Source organism: Euprymna scolopes, chromosome 33, assembly GCF_053919585.1.
Source record: "Euprymna scolopes isolate OS-2025 chromosome 33, ASM5391958v1, whole genome shotgun sequence".
Lineage (NCBI taxonomy): Eukaryota > Metazoa > Mollusca > Cephalopoda > Sepiida > Sepiolidae > Euprymna > Euprymna scolopes.
In genome coordinates this window covers 56893176-56915797 of record NC_136514.1, presented here as the reverse complement: position 1 = coordinate 56915797, position 22622 = coordinate 56893176, and the positions used below count along the sequence as shown (strand labels likewise).

Below are 22622 nucleotides of genomic sequence, written 5' to 3'. Positions count from 1 at the left end.
GTCAAATAAGTTATTTGCTAAGAGAATGTTAGTCCCTCTCTCTCTCCTGCGTACATCAATTTTCTCCAAAAATAAAACCTTTAGGAAACTCTCAGTGAACGTTTTTGTATTTTTTTCTGTATGAAAAGAAGTTTTATTAGCCTAACTAAATAGATAAAGGAATTGTGCTTTCAATGTTTAAAATACTATGTCTAGACAACAGTTATTTAGAAAAGCTAGATCTGATACGCACAGATTCAATATTGCAAATTCTTCTGATGATGGCCCTGTTGTTGTGTTAAACTGGGAGCATGTCTCTTTTTAATTAATAAGAATAGTAAGTTAAATTAATAACTTGACAAGATGGTGTAACTATGTCATTTTTAGTTTTACTTTGTTTGAAAAATACATCTTCAAATGCTTCGAGATGAGTCCTTGGTGATGTCTTTGTTTCAATACTCATTCCTGACTTTTTAAGATATAGCAAGTTTAACAAGTAATATAGCCTTGCTTTGATTAAAAAAAAAAACTTTCACTTCAAAATTGAAACACTACAATAAAATAACATTATTAAAGAACATTTTTTGACTATTGCATTTAAGATTTGAAAATTAAATCTTTGGACATTATGGTGTAATTGCTGGCTCCTAACCCCTCTATGAAGAATGATAAACTAATAACTCCACAAAATGACATAACTATGTAATTTCTACATTTATTTTTAATTTTTCTATATATATATATATGTTATTATACAACATTTACATTCTTTAATATTTTCTTATATTTTAAACTAGCGTGGGTGCCCAGCATTGCCTGGGTGTTTGTTTGGTGGGTGGGTAGAGTAGGGGGGTGTTAGGAAGGCAGGCAGGCTCGAACCTGTGACGCGAAGGTGGAAAAGAAAGTAAACGAAAACCTGATATCTTACCGCTACAGGAAGTGAAAAGCATTCAAATTTAGCGACGTCAATCAAAAAGTTGACTTGCAGAAATGGATAGTTAAGTGAATGAGTTCACGCAGGCTCAGAAATGAACGTCTGGTTTTCTGCTGTTTTATTTATTTGTTTCCCCATAATGTTTAGAAAAATCAGCTCCCCCGAAAAAGGGGAACTCTCAAATGAATAGCAATTGTCTGATATGAAGGGTTTTCCCCACATTGATCAAAGCTTATTGCCTTTAAAACATCCTGGCCTGTAAGGCCAGGCAGATGCATTTGCTTTGATCAGTTTCGCTTTTATATGAAAAAGACAAACAAACACTGGAAAGAATAGGATGGCGGGAATTTTTTAAAAGTCAATCAAAATAAAGATAGAGACGATGTCCGTTTGCAAATCGGAGGTATTACAATCTAGGGAGTATAAGGAAAGTTCTAAAAAATAGTAACCTTGTCGAGAAGCCCTGCGAAAAAAGCCTTTCTTGGACATACAAAAATGCTCGCGGCTGTTTTGCCTTTTATATATATAGATTGTTTTTAGCTTATGTTATCTTTCTATTGCTATTTTCATATTCCAGTATCTTTCGCAGTATCTGGCTTGTGGAACTTTCTTTCTGTTAACTGTTTTCCTACTATCTCTAGTCTTGTTTTTTTTTTTTTTTTTTTTTTTGTTGTTTTTTCAACACTAAAACCAATAGGCATCTCTTGTCTTTGCTCTAATTATATTTCATTCTTTTAGTTTGTTACATAAAGTAATATCATGGCTTGTCTGGACTTTTATAAAAAACTAATAATTTTGTTTTTAAATATATATATATATATATTTTGTTTTTAAGAAAATAGGTACTAATTACTTTTTTTTTTTTGTGTCATTCTCAGAGTGAAGCCCAGCTCATGAATGGAATAATTCCAACCAAATACCAAAGAATGGAGTTTGACAAAGTTATTTTACAAGCCTTGGAAATGGTGGTCAGTGAAGGAGAGGTTTGTAAATAAATGATTTCTGATGTGATTCAGTTTTTTTGTTTTTTTTTTTCAAAGATTTCTTCAGATATGTATATGCAGTTTCTTAATCAGAGCTTGAATAGAAACATTTATAAAATTATTTTTTATTAATTTAGTTTAAAATGCCATGAAACAGCATTTTAAAAAAATATTGATAAACTTTAAGCAAATTTCTTTCATCTACCATTAACATAAAAGACTATTAAATGATCCGTTACATTCTAAAACACTGTTATAAATATGTTTCTGGATTTTTTAGATGAGGATTGATAATTTGTATTATTTGTATTATTCAGACCACTGTTCTCATCTTGAGTGTTATTGTAAGGCTCTCAAAATTCATACTAGAATTTTCTGCAAGAACCTGTGACATAGTGGATAAAGTGCTTACTAAAATTTAGTTGTAAGTTACACTCTTCTGGAGGTTGAAGTTTCAAATATAATTGCGAATTACTTAGAACTTCTACCCAATCATGGTTGACAGAACAAGAGCATGTTACTTCTGCAGATTAAGCAAAAGGTTTCATTTAAAATTTTGTGCAGATTCATGAATTCAACAGAAAGATTTTTGAATTGGATAACATAGATCTAAAGAAGGTCAGAGGTTACATGTAGCCGCATTAAGGAAAACGTTCAAACACTGCAAATTTGAAGAGAGAGTTGGTGAATATTAATCTATTGAAAAAGCAATATCAATTGAATAAGCCTGGGAATATTCTGAATTAATGCAGGAACAATTATTAATTATAAAAAAACATAAATTATCCCTGAAATCTTGTCATCAATTTATTAAATATGTTTTTGTTTTCCTTTTATCTAGGCTATCGCAGGCAATGCTAAGAAAAATATAAACCGCCATGAATATACATCAGTACTTTCAATATTCCCAATTGTGCAGCATTTGAGGTCAATCAAGCCACAGTTTGATCTCACACTAGAGGTAAGTAATAAAAAATTTTTTTTAAATATTATTAATCTACCCTATTTTCCCACCTTATATTTTGCCTACTCTATTTCCCAAACCTGTGTTTTTGCCTACCCTATTTTCCAACTCAATTTTTTGCTTACCCTATTTCCAACCCTATTTTTTTTTTACCTACCCTATTTTTCAACACTATTTTTTATCTACTCGACTTTCCAAGCCTATTTTTTACCTATCCGATTTTCCAACCCTATTTTTTACCTACTCTATTTTCCAATCCTATTTTTTACCTACTCTATTTTCCAATCCTATTTTTTACCTACCCGATTTTCAAACCCTATTTTTTACCTACTCTATTTTCCAATCCTATTTTTTACCTACTCTATTTTCCAATCCTATTTTTTACCTACCCGATTTTCAAACCCTATTTTTTACCTACTCTATTTTCCAATCCTATTTTTTACCTACCCGATTTTCAAACCCTATTTTTCCCACCCTATTTTCCAATCCTATTTTTTTACCTACCCTATTTTTTTACCTAACTTATTTTCCAACCCTATTTTTTTACCTAACTTATTTTCCAACCCTATTTTTTTACCTAACTTATTTTCCAACCTTAGTTTTTGCATACCCTATTTTCCAACTCGTTTTTCGCCTATCCTATTTTCCAACCCTATCAACAAATAATACCACTTGTTGTCTTAATACTAAAAGAATGGAGATAATCTTTTACAATGTGTTGGTTTGATTAGAGTTTGTTAGTAATTTTATTTTTTATTAAACTTTTAATTGATTAGTTTTCATATTTGCTGTATACAAATATTTTTCACTGATAAGTATACTCATAACTTTTACAATTATTTTCTTTACACTTACATCTTGCATCTATCGTAAGATAAATAAGCATCTAAACTTCTTTTAAAACATAACTCAATCCCATAATTAAGATAGATTTTAGCATTTATTTTGTTATATTGAAATTTATAGGGAAATGTTTATTAACTTACATTTGGTATGATATAGAGATTACAAGACACCTGATCTTGTCTTATGAAATTATTATGGCAACATATCATTTTGTGTCACTGCATGAACTCTTCCCAACACTGTGAGTAATGATAATAGTGATATGCACAAGAACCAATCCAGAAGCAGTTTCTGACAACCCATTACTTCTGTACTTAAATTCTCTTGTTAACTATACGTCTTGTTTTTGTTTTGTTTTGTTTTTTTGGTTTTTTTGGTTTTGTTTGTTTGGGGGGGGGGTCAGCACGTCAATGCTATAATAGAAATATAGTAAATTAAAATTAATAAAAATTGATTTTCATTATTTTATTATTTAAAAAAATATTTTGTAGGGTTGTCAAGCTCCAACACGTGCAAAGTTAGCATCACTTTTGTCGGTCTTGGACTCAACAGTAAGTATTTTAATTTTGTCACTCATATTTCTTAATAATTGTTATTAAAATTCAAATGTTTGTTTCATTTCTTAGGTTGTTTCTTTTCTTTCTATTTTTACCTTTTTTCTTTCTTTTTCTTTTTGTCCTTTTTATAATGTTTTGGTTGTGACCATCTATATAAAATCTATATAAAAATCAAGAACTTTCAACATAAATAAAAAGAGTATAAAATTTTATTTTACTAAATATTTAAATCTAAATTTTAATACAACTAAATTAAACTTATTTCTCAAGATAGTATGATACTATAGAGTGGTTCTACCTCTGCAACCACCAGGAGAGATTAACTAGTAAATGAATGCCAATGAAAAATCAACTGATCTATTGAATTTCACAGACAAGGTGATGCCATGAGGAGTTGGCCAGTAACAAGTAGAGGGCAAAGATGGAGAATTTAGAAGGATGAGAAAGAAAGTAGACTTTTTTAGTTCCTGGTAGAAGTAACCTGAGTGGAACTGTACATATTGGATTTCTGGTGAAAAGTATATTCGAGTGATACTGACTGTTAAAGAGAGAATGGCAACAAAGACTGATAGAAGAGTTTTGAAAATAGGACTCGGTCAATCTTAGCTGAGATCTTGAATTTGACAGATGGGAGGTTTAGCTAAGATGTAGAGAGCAATGTGACCCTCAACAACACACCCATACACAACCATGTTCAACAGTCGGTATCTGTGTTTTTTATTATGTGTGTAAATTGTGAACTGTGGTGTTGCACTCTGACCATGAACTACATTCAAATCCGTCATATGCAGATGTGTTTTCCTTGCACAGGTTCACACTAAATTTCACAAGCACTAATTTGACTGTAAAGATTCCATGCGACTTTCATATACAAGAATTAATATAACAATGGCAGTAAAGAAGTCACATTTTATCTTGGAATGAAGATTTTACTTCTGGATTGTTTTTACTTTGTTTGATTCAGGTTTTGCTGATTTACACATTTATTTCACTCTTTGTGAAAAAGTAAATTGCATTGTGAACGCAAAACATAGTGCATTTTCTTGAATCCACATGGAAATAGCTCTTCTCTAAATGGGATTTGTCTCAAAAATGTCTGAATTTGCCTATTTTGACAATAAAGTTCAAAGAAAAATTGCATAGTGGTTTGATCTAGTTTAACCTTTTTTTTTTGTGTTATTTATGTATTGTTTGTTATTCTATTGTTTTCTTATTAAATCTGTTTTTATGATTTCTTATTTATAGGGGGCGAAAGCACTCGAAGATTTCATTGAAAATATTAAGGTGAGTTTCCTTTTAATACACAAAATGAATGTTTTCATATTGAATAGAATTTAGATATTTCCACACACACATCTCCATCAATTTGGATCCATCAGTTTGTCAAGTTTGAAATAGCATTTTCATTTTAAATGCACAAATTGAATGGATACATCTGAACAGTGGATATTTAAATTTACAGTCCAATTTGCAACTGAACTATCATAATGATTGTGCTTAAATAATCAATTCTAAACTATTGAACACTTTTCCAAATGGATTGTTTCTGCACTTTCAACTGATAGTTTCTGGGGTTAAATTCGACACATTGCTGTTAAAATTCACTAAAGTCCAACACACTGCTATTTCAAAATCCAAATCTAATGAGTCTCTGAAAAACAGGCTTTTCACTCAAACCAGCTGCATCTCATTTGCATATGAAGTGACGAGATATCTCATTACTTCATGAGATTACTAGCATGTAGATAAAAGCAGTTGCTTTTATTTTTTCTTTATTCTTTTTGTCTGACACCGGACTCTACAAGCTGCACAAAATCAGATTTGTACCAATTTTAAGGCATTTAATCACAATGATGATATGAAGTCTGTTTACATTCATTGTAATATTATTTTTTAATTTTTTATTTATTTTTTTAATTTAATTTTCACCCCAAACAAGGCACAGTGCCACTTTGAAGTAGGGAGCTACTATTGAGGACATAAGTTGCAGGGATATTATGAAGGGAGATAAGCAACAAGATGTCTGTTGACATTACAGTTGAACTTCTGCATGTCAGTACAGTTGTGAAGACAGAATCCCAGGAGGGAGTTTCAAAGTCTTACAGTTCTGGGGAAGAAACTATTGGAGTAGAAAACTTTCTTACACCTAAGTATCTCTACTGTGTAGGGGTGGGAGTTAGCTGCTTATTGGGTTTGTCGGGGGTATTTATGTCGAGGGGGTACAAGTGCTTATAGTTCGCCTGAGCATTCACTATTAAAATACTTGTAGAACAGGCAGAGGGATGCAAAATTTCATTGATGGGACAGAGGCTGAAACTTAGATGACAGTTCAGGATCTTTCAGGTTGGTGACTCTCTTTTGAATCCTATTCAGGAGTGAGAGACTAGTAGCAAATACACCGGTTCTAATGTGACAACAGTACTCCATACATGGGCGAATGGTGGCCTTATAGAGGTACAGAATACTTTCAGGCATAAGTAGCTTTCTAGTATGGTAGAGAGAGCCCACCTTTTTTGCAGCAGCCTAATAATCATCTTGGAAGATATTTTTATGGAAATCACTTGAGACAAGGCATGAAGCTACTTGATATAAAGAGTTAACAAGAATAAAAAATGATTATTGCAAGGACAGCATATTGACCTTAATCTTAAAAAGACCATGGTTGTAGGTAGAAGGAAAACTGAGCAGGAAGAGAGTTCCACAACCTTGCAGTTGTTGGAAAGAAGCTACTGGAATTAAATTAAACTGTATTAAAAAACAAATTGATGGAGACCGCTAATCAATGAGTCAAACGAACTGGAACAAAGGAAGCAGGGAATAAATCAGATAATTCTGAGAAACGCATGCCATAATAGTATTTGTAGAAAAGACTAAGACCAGCAACAGCATGTCTGTGAGAGAAAGGTCTCCGTGAAGAAGAAAGTGTGGGACCAATCAAATTATAGATATGTTTCTGAAATTTATCAAAAACCATCAAGTGGGACACAGATTCACCAGTCCAAATATAATAACAGTTCTCCATACTGATAGTCTAATAATAGATTTCTAGAGTAAAGATATAGAATAACCTTGGGTGTGAGAAAATGTTTAGAGAGAATTGATTTTATAAGAAGTAGAAACAGCAATGGATTTAATATATGGACTTCAAGAAAGATCAAAAAGAAAGTCATCCAAGAGCGATTCTGGTTGAAGAGATAAACATTGGGAATTGATACAACCTGACAACTATCAACAGACAAGAATTGGGGTTCCTTTTTCTATGCTATATAACAGTGTCACACACTACACTTGATCTATACACAATGATTTGAAATTTGTGGTTTCCCTTGTGAGTTTGCCTTGTTTTGTTTGTTTTTCTGTACCTGTAAACCAGTGTTTGCACCCTCAGGAATCGTCAGTGTGAGAGAATACAACACGGCCAGAATAAGAGAGAGGGAGACAAATAGAAAATCACTGCAAACATCGGGTTGGTGATTGTTGAAAGGACGAGCATGGCTGTCCACTTTTTAACTTAGTGTTTTTATCAGTTTTTTTTCTTTTTTTCAGATTGATCCTGAAAAAGCATCTAATATGCCTAAAGATGGTACAGTCCATGAATTGACAAACCATGTAAGTAATACAATCGTTAAAAACCTAACAAAAAAACCTGTTAAATATGCTTTAGAATGAACAGAATTAAAAGAACTTTGTGTTTATACTTGCATTACTCAATCTGTTTAACACTGGAATTATCCCATTGCTTCAGGCTTTCAGCTTTGTTGGTTATGATTGTAGAGATAGCAGTTATTTCCTTTTTAGAGAATTTAGTTTGAAGCCAGAGTCTCTCCTTAGTAAAAGGGCTTAAGGCTCTTTTATAATAAGGTGAAACCTCAAATCTTGTGAAAACACAAGACCATGGAGTCAGGAATTAAGACCCCAATCGGTTTTCCTTTCTTTTTCTTATTGGTGACCGCCGTGTGATCAGCTCATTATTTTTATGGATATAATAATTCCAAAATAACTGTAAAATTGAGAAAGAAGACCAAAATCTTATGACAACAAAAGATCTTGTGGTAACTCTTATGAAACCATAAGGTCAAGAATTAAGATTCTAATCGGTTCTCTTTTCTTTTTCTTATTGGTGATGCCAACGTGATCATGTTTACTATTACTACAAACATAATTCTGCATTAACTTTAATGGAGTAGCCATATCATTTATAAATCTGAATTTTATCTCCTTCAAACTGATATTCTACTCTGAGCAGACATCTCAGCTGTGAACAAAATGTTAAGGACAACATCAATGTGAATAAATTCCGCATCACATAGAATTGCCAGATTGCACATTGTTTTTGCTGGATGCTGCTAGTATTGAGTATGAAGAAAGCGGAGAAAGCTTTTTACTCAAATATCTTCTTCCCTTGAACTGCTAGACTTTGAGATTCTCTCCTGGACCCTTGCTTTCTTGACTATACTGACATGCTGAAGTTCACGTGTTATGTGAACAGATATCTTGCTGCCCTGCATTGTATCCCTGCAAATCTGGTCCAAATAGTAGCCTCTCACAATTTAGTGGCACTGTGCTTTATTTGGAGTGAAAAAACAGTTAAAAAAGAAAAAAAAAGCCGTAATTGAACTGATCACATGTTAGGATAAGTTAAAGGGGTTTTGAGATAGTCGAGGCAGTAGATGAAATTTGCTTACAGGTGGTCACCTCGAACAAGGAATTGGATGATTTGCACAGTCATGTTGGAACAAAAAGTAAAGAGGAAGCATCTGATAAAGGTAATTACAGAGGCTTAACTTGACGGATCAGATCCTGAAATTAATTGAGAGAACAATTAAACAACAAATAAGAAATAGTGAGATAAGCATAGATGAAATGCAATTTGGTTTTATGCCTGGGCAAAGTATCACTGGTGCTATATTTGATAAATAAATGTAAGAGAAATACTGTGGTAAGAAGAAGAACTTGTATTTTAATTTTGTGAATTTGGAGAAAGCTTTTGACAGAATGTCAAGAAAAGTTTCTGGTAGGCTTTGCATAAACTAGGGGCAGATGGTTGGTGAAGCTTGTTCAATTTATTTACAGAAATGCTCTAAGATGTGTTAGAATTAACATTTAGTGACGGCTTTAATGTTTAAGTAGGAGTATACTAGTTCTGCACTGAGTCTGTTGTTTTTCATTTGTGTCTTAGAAATATTGTTTAAAGAGTTCCGTGCAGGTTGCCTAGAAGAGATGCTGATGATTTAGTACTTTGATTCTGTGAAACCATGGAAGGTTCATTTGTTAAGTTTAAAGACTATGAAAAGTAAAGGAGAGTAGAAAGTGGTTATTGAGTTTACTTTCAGCAGCCTTGTAACTCTTGTTTCCTTTATTTTGTTCTTTAGTCCTCACATTCCATGAATGATGTTTCTGACAAAGAGGGAAGAATTGCTGTTTTCTGCATCTGAATCTATCCATTTAAGACTTATATTTTGACTTTTAAATAGTTTATTTTTTACTCTTTACATCAAGTGGTTTCATGCCTTGTCTGGAGCGATTTCCATTAAAAAAGGTCTTAAAGTAAATGTTACGAAAACCAAAGTGTTGGTCAATGATTATAGTATTGGAAAGTTTCCTTTCTCAGTTTATGAAAAGGGAGTCTGGTGTAACTCGATCTTTTGTAGTATTTGTAAGTGTTGAGTATACAAGTGCAGTGGAAATACATGTTATTTGCAACATGATAACCAGTTCATGTGCAAGAAGTGTAAGACAAATAGAAATCAGATGTGGCATAAGTATATCTGGGTAGCAAAGCTGTTGAGGTTGTTGAGAATTTTGTTATCTTTGTGTTAGCATTAGAACATAGTGTGGAACAGGTGATTGTGTGTTTGAAAGAATTAGGAGTGGATCAATTAAGTTCAGGGAACTTCCATCATTAGTAACCAGCAAAGCATTAGCACTCTCAATGAAGGGAAAAGTCTATCAGGTAAGCGTATGCAGTATAGATGTGATAACCAGTGAGGATTGAGACATGCATTGCTTTGAAATGATATGAGAATGACATAATGGATGTGTAATGTGAATCTTAAAGGCAGGTTCGGTTCTGACGACCCCACAGGAAGATTAAATCTGGACAATATAGCGACATGTGTGCAGAACAGAATGCTTCAATGGATGAGAATTCAGATGTAGAGAAAGTATATTTGGATGACTGAACTATTCAAAAGTTTTATTACTTTACTTGCAGTTCAGCCCGGCTTTTCTCAGGCCCTATGTTATGTTCATAACTTGCCCTATGTGTGAATACACTTTATGTAAGATTTCAAGTGTTTAGACCAACATTTGTCTGGTTGGTTGTTTTTGTTTTATGGCATATCAACCCTTTTCAGGTTATTTAATGCCGAATCCAAAGATTTTGAAGAAAGATTTTTTTAATAGAATATATTTGTTGTTTTCAAGTCATTTTCTATTTAACCCATAGTTGGGACCCTAACAGGTACTACCACTCCGGGTCAGTGGACCTGGGAGCAATGGCAATTCAAGGGTGGCTCCACACTCCCCAAAGCCCGCAAGCTTGGGTCTCACCACTGGATATAGTTTAAGGTCATATCCAGGACCAACATTTGTCTGAGTAATTTCGTAGAGACTGCAGAGGTCTATTTTTTTTAACTTTGACCCCAATTTTGTCCTCTTAATATTTATTATTTTGGTCTCCAATCAAAATACAAAGTTTTACCCATGTCCAAGTTACCTACATCTAAAATTTCAAGTCTTTAGACCCAAAATTGCCAGAGGAATTTGATAGAATCTGAAAACGTCAACTCTTTCAACTTTCACCAGCCAAATTTTCGCCCCAAAACTGATTAAAATGCTTGCCGCATGTCTAAATACCAGTTATGTATAAATTTCAAATGTTTAGACCCAAAATTGGCTGGGTAGTTTGCTAGACATCGCAAAGGTCAAACCTTTGAACTTTGACCCCTTTGCAGCTCAAATTTTTGACTCCAACCAATTAAAAAGCTTGCCCTATCTCTGAATACACTTTATGTAAAATTTCAAATGTTTAGACCAGAAATTGGCTGAGTAATTTTGTAGAGATGGCAGAGATCAAATTCTTTTAAACTTTGACCTCAATTTTGACCCCATAACATTTATTTTTGGGGGCTCAAATCAAATTAAAAGTTTGATCCATGTCCAAGTAACCTACATTTAAAATTTCAAGTGTTTAGACCCAAAATTGGCGGTGGAGTTTGATAGAGTTTTCAAATGTCAAATCGTTGAACTTTGACCCCTTAACAAATTTCTGGCTGAAAAATGATTAAAAAGATTTTCCCAAATCTCAATACTCCTTATGTCAAATCTCGAGTCTCTTGACCGAAAATTGACAGTTATTTAGTAGGGAAATGTACACAGACACACACGTACACAGACATTTTTACTTTTATATATAGATTAATACCATTATAGCATAGAGAACAGAAGGTGCTAGTGTAATTGCAAGTGTTAGAAGTGGATTGAGCAAGGATGGTGAGCTTCTGCCATTACTAACCAGATTATTACCACTGTTGACCGAGGGAAGGGTCTATCAGTGTGATGATGTATTGATTTAAAACCTGACCAATGAAGGTATTGGACATGCATTACCTGAAAAAAAAAATGAAAATGATGTGATTGCTGTGTAATGTTTGATCTTCAGTACAAGTTTAGATCTGATAGAAAATTATTGAATCTGGACAGTATAGGGAGATGTGTGCAGAACAGGAGACTTTGTATGGTATAACTAGATTGAAAGAATGGATCAAAGTTTTTGGGTTAGCAGATGTAGAAGAGTTGAGGTTGCAGGTTCAGTTTTCAGGGAAAGGCCAAGGAAAACCTAGAAGGAAATGATAAGAATGGACTTTATAAAGATCTGGCCAGAGATAGATAAGTTTGAAAGTCAGTATTTAAAAGCTGTCAAACACATGCCAGCATATAAAAATAGGTGTTAAACTCATCATCATCATCATATGAATCTGAAGATTTTATTGTTGACATTGGTTTCCCCAATATTTTTTAGCCAGAATTATTTCCAGGAAGATATTGAGGATTACAGGAAGGATCATGTGAAGGTTGCCAACATCCTATGTGAAAGTGATTTTTGTGCAACAAACTATATTTGAACTTCGGACACTTAGGTTGTCAGGCCGTGTAGTCAACCACTAGACCACTGTCACATCCTGCCGAATATGATGATGATTACCGAACCAACTCAAAAGTATCGGCCATTTCTTTGAACAAGCTTTGTACCAGCAATGTTTATATTTGAGTTTCAGCATAGAGCTAATCCTGACTAGTGCTCTATGCCTGAGATGAGGAAACAAAAGCTTATCATGGCTTTGTGAACAATTCCATTTGTTTTCAGGATAAATACTAAAATTTGCTCCTATCATCAAATGATAGCCATTACCAACCCAACCCTATTGTATTCCAGGGTTACTCGCATCAATCGGGAATCCATCCATTCAGCACAGCCAGAGCCAAGATTGACCTCACTACACAAGTTTTGAAATGTAATTCGAATCTTGTCAATAGCTACTTGATGCTTCGCCAGGGCTATCAAGGGTATTTTTATTGTGACGCCATTACTAGATGGGGTGCCTACCATGGGTTAAGAGAGTCTCATCTATCCTCGAGAGAAGAATAGACCATGCCAGTTTCTCAACCTGGTATTTTTACCTCGAGGTACATACAGCACTTCGCCTTTCAAAATGGTCACCCATCTGGTACTGGCCAGGCTCAATGTTGCTTAACTTTGGTGAGAACCGGTGTGTCAACGTGATTGTATCCCGTATAATCAGAAGTGGCCACACCTATTCATATACAAATAGGTTATGCAACACATGCATGTGGTTAAAAATTACATAATGTGAATTTTGTGAACAAAATTAAATACTTAAAAACATTTTTCGTTAAATAAATCCTTTGTAAAATAAAAAAAAGTTTTTATATCAATGCTCTAGATTGATTTGAGATTCTTCATCCAGATTAACTCTAAGTACTGAAATCGCCTTGATCCCTATTCTTTACCAGTACCTTTTTTTTCTTTGTTTATATATATTTTGCTTCCTTTTGTTCCACAGACTATAATCTTTCTGGTTCAACTCAAAGAATATGCTGAAACTGCCGGAGCAATGTTGGTAAAATATGGTCAGTATCCAATCATTTTATCTTGCCATGTTTTCGTAAAATAATAGTACTTTTTTTTTTTTTTTTTTTTTTTTTACATAGGAGTCGGCACTTATCAAGGCCTGGAGGCCACTCGAGGATAAAGATTAATTAGTGTTCAGTAGTCAGTGGGACAATATCTTAGTAATCGTTAGTAGTGGAAATTTGGCAAATTGGATTACTTAAGAGGACAGTTCATCAAGAACTTGTTTACGTTGGACTTGAAGATAAGCAAATTGTAGTTAGCTTGAAGGTAGAAAACGGAAGAGAGTTCCACAAGCCTGCAGTTCTAAGAAAGAAGCTTTGTTCATAGAATCTATGTTTAGGTTTAGGCACAGATAAAGAGTGGGGAAAATTATTGATAGTGATTTCAGCTAGGCGAGTGCTTTTCATAAAAGTTTTGTGAGGAGGGACCATAAATTGGAGCTCAGACGAGCACTTGCCATGAAAATAACAATAAAACAGAGATAGGCTCGCCACATCTCTTCTGTGAGAAAGAGATTGCAGGGAAGAGAAAAGGGCATCCCCCACCAGGCTACGAAGTTTATTTTTAACTCTATCAAGGTAGGATAAGGTCTACAAAAAAAAAGTCAGTTTTCTGAGATACCTATCCCTATATATATATATAGAGAGAGAGAGAGAAAGACCTGTCACTAAAAACTTATGGGGAATGAGTCTTTCATTTTATTTTCTATTTTAAATGTTATAGATTTTTGTTTTTGACTCCTTTTCCATTCTCTTGAGTATTTTATTTTCTATTTTTGCACGATTCAGTCTTCAAAAATGTGCGCAAAAACAAATCTTAAAATGAGGTTCCCCACTCTTTCTTTAAAAAGAAGAGAGTGGGGGGGCATTTTTCACCATCTTGAACTCTTGCAACTTGTAAAAAGTTAATATTTGAGATTAAAATAAAGAGCATTTAAAACTACTTTAAAACACCAATAAATGATCCAGGTAGGTTGCAAAATAACTTTCGTAGCCAATGGTAATATTTATTTGTTGTATATTTTATTTTTTACCACTTTTCAAATTTCTGTGTATTGTAGAACAAACGTCCAAAAATAATTAAATACTTTCCAAAGTATTTCCTTATCTAGCGAAATATAGAAAAATACACGGAATGGGCAATGTTGACTAAAGTCATATGCAAGATGACAGCCATGAACGAGTGTAAAAAATGGAACAAAACACAAATTTTAGCAAAACAAAATTAGCAAATGGACTGTACAGCCTAGCAAGCAAAAAAAAAAAAAAACAACAACTCAACTGCTGATAACAATTGCATAATTACCAAAACAAAACAATGAAAAAAAAAAAAAAAAACAATGAAATAAGTAAAAAATCATGTAATCTTCCAGAATAGCAAACAAAGCTATTTTAATGATTTTTACTTTTTAGTTAAGAATAAAAATAACATGAAAAAATGTAAATAAATAAAAAAAACTTATCTAATTAGGTAAAAAAGTAACTTAGCTTGCGTTTAGTAAAGTTTGTTTCTTATTTATTGCTTCACCTATTTTGGAAAAAAAAAAAAAAAAAATTTGTTAGTTTTTTTTCATTTCATTGTTTTGTTTTGGTAATTATGCAGAGAAAGGACGGTGAAATTTTTTACGGTATCTTTTTTTTTATTAAAATGTTATTCAGTCTAGTTGAAACAAAAAAATACATTTCTTAGTTATTTCATTTCATTATCAACATATTCATAACAAGTACAGAGTAGTTAAAAATTAAAACAGACTTATTATTAGTTGTTGCTATCAGCAGTCAAGTTGTTGTTTTTTTCTTACTAAGCTGTGCAGTCGACTCGCTAATTTCATTTCGCTAAAATTTGTGGTCCATTCAATTTTTACATCAGTTTGCAGCTGCCATCTTGCATACGATTTTAGTCAAGATTGCCCAATGAATGGATAGCTTAAGATTCTGTTAGAAAAAAAAAAATAATATGCTTTTTGTAACAACAAACTCCTCCACCCTTCACAAAAATTGAGGTTCAGGTAGAATAAAAAATCGAATGGTAAAACTTTTTATTATATTTTCTTTAAATCTAGTATCATTTTTATTGTGGTCACTGAAGGTTTTAATTTTTAAAATAATTTTAATTGGGGGGGGGGGGGGTTAAAAAACAATTCAACTTTCAGAAAAATACTTTTCCATAGAAAAATCAACAAAAATATTTTAAGAAAATCATTTTTTCCTTAACTGCCCTAAACTGCTAGAATAGCTCGAATATGGAGGTTTATTTTACATTAATTTTACATGTGAAAATGATCCCCACTCTAAATTCTTACATTTATTTTTTTGTTTATTTCTCGCCTAGTGGATGATTTTCCAGACTAATTATGAAAGCTAAAAAGGGGAGAAAAAATAAATATAAAACAAATAAATGTTACCAAAGGCGAGATAAGTAACTCTTCTACCTAGTAAAAAAATGTATTTTAACTTTTACAAAAGAAATAATTCAAACTTTTGCATTACATTGAAATAAAAGTTTAAATATGAAACAAAAATAAAAAAATATGTCGGTAATTAAGTTTTAATTCATGAAACACATTTGGAATGTCTTTAAAATAGGTTAAAAAAAAATACACTTACATTTTATATTGGAAAACTTTCTGTGTCTTTTGTGCGTCCTCTTAGTGTATGAGAAACTTGAAAACTAAATTGCCAAACAGAATCAAAAATATTATTTACCAAAAATAATTTCTATTAATAGCCTGAAATTTTATTACTTTATATTGCCATCCAAGTCTGTCTTCTCTTATCCAGAAATTTTGTTTTAGTAGACACATAAACTGAAATCAAAGAAGAAATGAGCCAACTTGTGTTGTCAAATATAGGTGTGAAAAGTTTTGAATCTACTAATCCTGTTAATGCCAAATGCATCGGAACAAATACAGACATATAAACCAAAATCAAAGAAGACATGAACCGACACATGTTGTCGCATATAGATGCAAAAGGTTTGAATTCATTAATTTTATTACTGTCCGATTCATCTGAGGCTAAGACTTTGACATTATCATAAGTTTTTTTGTAAACACTTTTTGATAACTCCTTGTAAACTTTGTCAATGCTAGCTAGGGGACTGGACAAAAACACATTGGACAAAATGACACTGGACAAAACCCACCATCTAATTAAAACAAAACAAAAACAGATAAAATCACAAATGAATCAAAAACATTAAAAATAACTTTTTATTTTTTTATTTTAATTCAATTGAATTTAGGAAAATAAGACACCAGAGAACTAATTTTGGCAAAGTGAAAATTAAGCATCTTTGGAATAAATGTCAATTGGAGATAGATTTTAAGACCATTCTTAAAGAGGATATAGTTTTAAATAGAATTCAAGTTCCTCTCAAAGAAATGTACATATTTTTAAATATTTACTCTTGTTTGAAAGCAAATAAATCGATTTTTCTAAGTTATCAGTGCGTTCTAAGGATATTTGCATTATCTTTTACAATTATTATATTAATAAAAACTAATAAATTAATATCCTATTACCAGATTTACTTCATCATAAAACATTTTGGGTTTATTCATAAATACGTCAATGATTATAAAATTTTGTTAATAGTTTGAAAAAAAAATCATTAATTCGTGATTGTTCGAAACTTGAAAGAAATTTGGCAGTATTTAAACTATTGAATAAAAAGCCACTTAAATAGAAATTGAGGTGTAGTGCTTAGTTCCTATTTAAAATGATATCCTCCCGATAGGACAATCATAAAATATGTTTTCAGTCGATTTTTATTCCGTAGTTGCTTAATGTTTCTAAAATTCGAAAATTACGTAATTTTTTGTTGCTAATTTTCCAGTGTTCAATTTTCCATTGAATCATTTCATTATCAGTAATGTTTGAAAGTATTTTTCTTGACAAAAATATTTAAATTTTTCAGAACATGTAAATCAACTGCTTTCTTTGAAAGATTACCTAGAGAATTTATGCATGTTTTTTTGTTTTGTTTTACAAGTAAAATAAATTTACATCATATTTTGATGTTATTATCATTTTAGTTTTAGTGATAATTTAAAAACAAAAAATAAATAAATATTTATCGTTAGTACCAATAATGAAAAATTAAGTTAAAAATTTAAAAGAATCAGTTTTGAAATCGGAAAATTTTTCCGATTTCGATACCTCCAAAAGTTTTGATTTTTTTTTTTACAACCTTAAATTGGAAATTTTTTGTTAGCTTTTACTTTTTATTTATTTTTTCTATTTTTACCCTCCCAAAATGCTGTCCCCTGATATGAACTACCCGGGACGGACCATCCCCTCCCCTTACTATTCCTCCACTAATACTCATTTATTCTATTATGATTGAGTTTCTTTTACAAGATGAAATGATACATTTGTAAGGATCTTTCATTTGTTCAAAGACTGCATTTTTAGTTATACACTGGACCAATAGTATACTAAATATAAAATTTTCAAATTTCCAACAAATTTGAAGTAGTAATTGTCTGTATTTTTGAGATGAGGTGTTTTCATTGATTGAGATTGTCGGACTGACTTCCTCATCTTGGTTGTTATTGTCACAACATTTCGGCCGTTTTGCCCTCCGGCCTTCGTCAGGTGTTTTGTATCGAACTGGGGAACCATTTGTTAGGAGTCTCGAACCCAACCCTTTATTATTATTACGGAGGTACTGTGTTCAGACTCCAGCTAGGCTTTGGGACATAGTTGCTGATTCTCTGTTTTGAATGTTACTTTTTCACTGCCTTCGTTCAGGATTGAACTCAGCACCTTTGGGTAACTGTAAACTTTGATACAACGTCTAGGACCACTCAGCCGAAACGTTGTGACAATAACAACCAAGATGAGGAAGTTAGTCCGACAATCTCAATCAATGAAATTTGAAGTACTAATTTGGTGGCTTGGTGGTTAATTAAGCCCCCCCCCCCCGACCATACGGTACTAAGCACCACTTTTAAAAAAATGTCAGAAAATGGGTTCAAAGTTTTGTGACTTTGTAACCTGTGTATGTCAGGAACTAATAGAAATATTCATTTGGAGATTGTTTTAAAACAAAGTGTTACACCTAAGTTACATATTTCACGAATAATAATAGTTATGTAATGATGATTATTGTGAGAACGGTGGCAATGAAATTTGTTATTATTGCCTTTTAAGCAATGATAATAAAGTTTAATAAAGTTAAATAAACAAAACAAAGTTTTACTGCACTTGCATTGCTTCTTAGTCATTCTGTGCTGATGTTGGTGTCAACATAATCCATTCGTGCATTGATACCATCCAGATCATCAGCATCTTTACAAAGAGCTGTAATTGCTTGTAAGGTCGGGTTTTCTTTTTGTTTATCTAGAAAATTGCAGATATAAAAGGTATGTGTAGGGAGTACAAAGGTGAGCAGAGCCTCCACATCAAACAGTTTGTCTTTGTAAAAACAAAACTTACCTTCATAAACATTGAATTTTTTCAATGTTGTCATACGTATTCCGTACTTTCAACCTGTGCTATGTGTAGAGAAGAGTTCGGGAAATACTGTGGTATACATAACTTGTTTTATATTTGTATGTTTTGGGGGCAAGTCATTATTCAAGCATGTCTGATTGAACAGGACAGTTATTCTTTTTTACGATTTTTCTGGATATCTGGTGCATCCACCTTTTATAATAAAAAAAAAAAAAAAAAAAAAAAATTATAAATGCACCAAGCCTCAAAGAAAATGATACCAACAATCGCTCCTGATGACAATCGGATGCACTGATAGAAAGCGCTTAAGAAGAATATGGCTGAACAACAACTTTTGGGTGCCATTATATACAATATGCTAGCTGAAATAAAAAAGACCGCCCGGCAAATGGAAAAGATATCCAGAAAAATCAGAAAAAAGAATAACTCTGTCATGTTCAATCAGACGTGCTTGAATAATAACTTGTTTTCCCTATATATGATTCTGGAGGTTTCACTTGTTCAACTAATAATAAATTTGATATTGTTTATGTTTTGCAAAGATTTATGTCTGACTATCCACTGGTGGACAGATTTCCATGGCTTACGCAGGCCTACCTTTCGGTAGCTGCTCACTTAGAACAGCCAAAGTTTGTTAGAAGCAAACATGTTATGGTTGGTTGCTCTTCCTAAAACCAACCCCTCCAATGAGATGAGTCGTGGCCTTCGTTATAAAGATGGCCGGCCAGCTGAAAAAATGACGTCATCGCCGAGGTCCCAACAAGCAAGATATGTGGAACTCTTAGACTGTCAATAATGAACAGTAATTTTTACAGACAGCGTTACAAAACTTCAAAATTGGATTAAAATAAAGAAATAAAGAAAGAACACGATGATTTATACTGAAACTCATCTAATATTAATAATAAAAAAATAATTAAAAAAAAACACAAGTTATTTGTTTAAGTATATTAGCAATTGAATATTTCGTTGTATTATAGATTTTAAAGATTAGAATGCGTTCTTTAATTACTTATAAATTACATTTTAAAAAGTGAAGGAACACGATTTGATTTGAAATAAACTTGAAGTTTATTTAATATAATTAAATGAAAATTATGCATGTAAGATTATGAATATTTGAAGCAGAACACAAGCAAAACATTTGATATGAGTTAAGACAATAAACAAATATTAAAATTAAACTTTTTTTAAATCAAAATGAATATTTTTAATCAAAATGAACAATATTTTTTTTTTAATCAAAATGAATATTTTTTAATCAAAATGAATATTTTTTAATCAAAATAAACCACAATATTTTTTCAAAATCAAAAACAATATTTTTAATAAATTCATGAAATATTGCACAGTAAAAAAATAATTAATCTAAAGAAAAAATCATGTTTCTTATCTAAGATTATTTCACCACATAACAAAAATAACATGCAAAATCATTTTTTTATATCCATATTTTCAGTTTGTTAAAATACGTGGGTTTGTATTACTGTACACATAGATTCGAAAAAGTTGTCAAAAAACAAATATATAACAAATAAATGTTATCAAAGGCAAGATAAGTTACTTTTCTGCCAAACTGGATATATTTTTTGTGTTTTTATTCAATGTAACATGTTTATTCAGCTCGAAAAACATACAGTGTTTACCGATGTATTCGAAAATTCAAGATGGCGTCTCACACCCTCTTTAACACCGTAAGTTTGGAAAAAGGTGTTATAAATAAAAAACTATTCAAAATACTATGAAAAACCCGCCGAATATATGTCAACCTATGTCACGGTAACATATATTGAGCGAGTTTTTAACAGTATTTTATCCGGTTTTTTATTTATAACATCTTTTCCCACACTTACCGTGTTAAAGAGAGAATCAGACCCCATCTTGAATGTTCCAATACATCGGTAAACACTGTATGGTTTTCGAGCTGAATAAACATGTTACATTGAATAAAAACACAAAAAATATATCCAGTTTGGTAGAAAAGTAACTTATCTTGCCTTTGATAACATTTATTTGTTATATATTTGTTTTTTGACAACTTTTTCGAATCTATGTGTACAGTAATACAAACCCGTTACTTTTCTACCAAACTGGATATATTTTTCGTGTTTTTATTCAATGTAACATGTTTATTCAGCTCGAAAATTCCAGATGGCGTCTGATTCTCTCTTTAACATGGTAAGTTTGGGAAAAGGTGTTATAAATACAAAACCGGATAAAATACTGTTAAAAACTCGCTCAATATATGTTACCGTGACATAGGTTGACATATATTCAGCGGGTTTTTAATAGTATGTTGTATAGTTTTTTATATATAACACCTTATCCCAAACTTACCGTGTTAAAGAGAGAATCAGACGCCATCTTGAATTTTCGAATACATCGATAAACAGTATGTTTTTCGAGCTGAATAAACATGTTACATTGAATAAAAACACGAAAAATATTTGGTAGAAAAGTAACTTATCTTGCCTTTGATAACATTTATTTGTTATATATTTGTTTTTTGACAACTTTTTCGAATCTATGTGTACAGTAATACAAACCCAATTACGTTAATGAAATGAAATGAAAAGACCACGAGTGAACGCGCGTTTTTTTTTTTTTTTTTTGTTTAGTTTCATATATATATATATATATATATATATATATATAAATAAGTATTTTTAAATTTTATCTTTCTAGCTTTAAAAAAAAGTTTTAAAATTTTATCAGCCGGCATAATTTATTTTTAAATATTGAAAAATTTCAGGAAAATTAATTTTTGCTAGATTTTTAAATCACGTGTTTTAAAGAATCGATGTTGTCTCGCATTTTCATTAGTTTTGTATGCTGTAAAATTTTTTTTTTTAATATTAACAATTTATTTGAAGCTTCTTTTGAATGGTAAAAAATTTAGGATGATAATATTGAATTAAATTATAGTTACATCGTGTTAAATACAGGAGGGGAGAGCACGTTAAAACTTACTTTGCTGAATGGAGATGGTGTAAAATCTTCTTTTTTTTTTTTTACTGCATTATAATTCTTTATCTTTCGGAAATGAAAATACTGTCACTTTTTGGTCCTTTATGATAATTTCCTCAGCAATTTGGAACGATGCACCGTGAAGGCATTTTAATAAAAAAAGAAATATTACACTGACTCCAAGACGTTACGAGTGCCTACCGGTGACTACCGGTGTCACCGGTAAGGACTATCCGTGATGACGTCAGCAGATTAAATTATTTTTGCCCACCGGCCATCTTGTCTTTTAAGACGGTCTTGGATGAGTACTTTGTCGAGACACCATCTCATTATAGTTCTCCACTAACTGCTTGTCTGTTATCAAGAATATGATCAACCACTCTGTTCTCTGACCTGTTACCACACTATTGTTGAATGCTATAGGAACTACAGCTATCCATGTATATAATAGGATTGTTTATTGAGGTTTACTCCTCTAGATTTTCCATATTCTGCCTATGCCCATGCCTATTAACAGGGTTACCTATTGAAGTACGTTACTCTTAACCACACACGGATTGTCATTAACTATGAAGAAACTGTTGTAATCTGCAGATGCAAAATGGGCTATTCTATACATCATATAGTGCATAGAAATCATTTAAGGACACCATAGAAAACCATTTCATAATACTACTACTACTCCTTTGATTCAACTTCTGAGCCCCACATTTTTTTAGATATACTGAAAATAAAAAGTTCATTTGAGATATTGAATATTAATAAATAGAAAAAAA

The 22622-nt window shown here is 31.9% G+C and overlaps 1 protein-coding gene across 2 annotated transcripts in view; it reads left to right on the top strand.

The window, feature by feature from the left end:
- LOC145258229 (exocyst complex component 7-like) overlaps nt 1-22622 on the top strand; it is a 79159-nt gene that overhangs the window by 38169 nt on the left and 18368 nt on the right. For both annotated transcript variants that reach the window (XM_080116182.1, XM_080116183.1), the window contains exons 11-16: nt 1792-1896; nt 2738-2857; nt 4198-4257; nt 5509-5547; nt 7810-7872; nt 13350-13416. In XM_080116182.1, coding sequence (XP_079972308.1) covers nt 1792-1896; nt 2738-2857; nt 4198-4257; nt 5509-5547; nt 7810-7872; nt 13350-13416 — 454 coding nt within the window. The remainder of the gene's footprint in view (nt 1-1791; nt 1897-2737; nt 2858-4197; nt 4258-5508; nt 5548-7809; nt 7873-13349; nt 13417-22622) is intronic.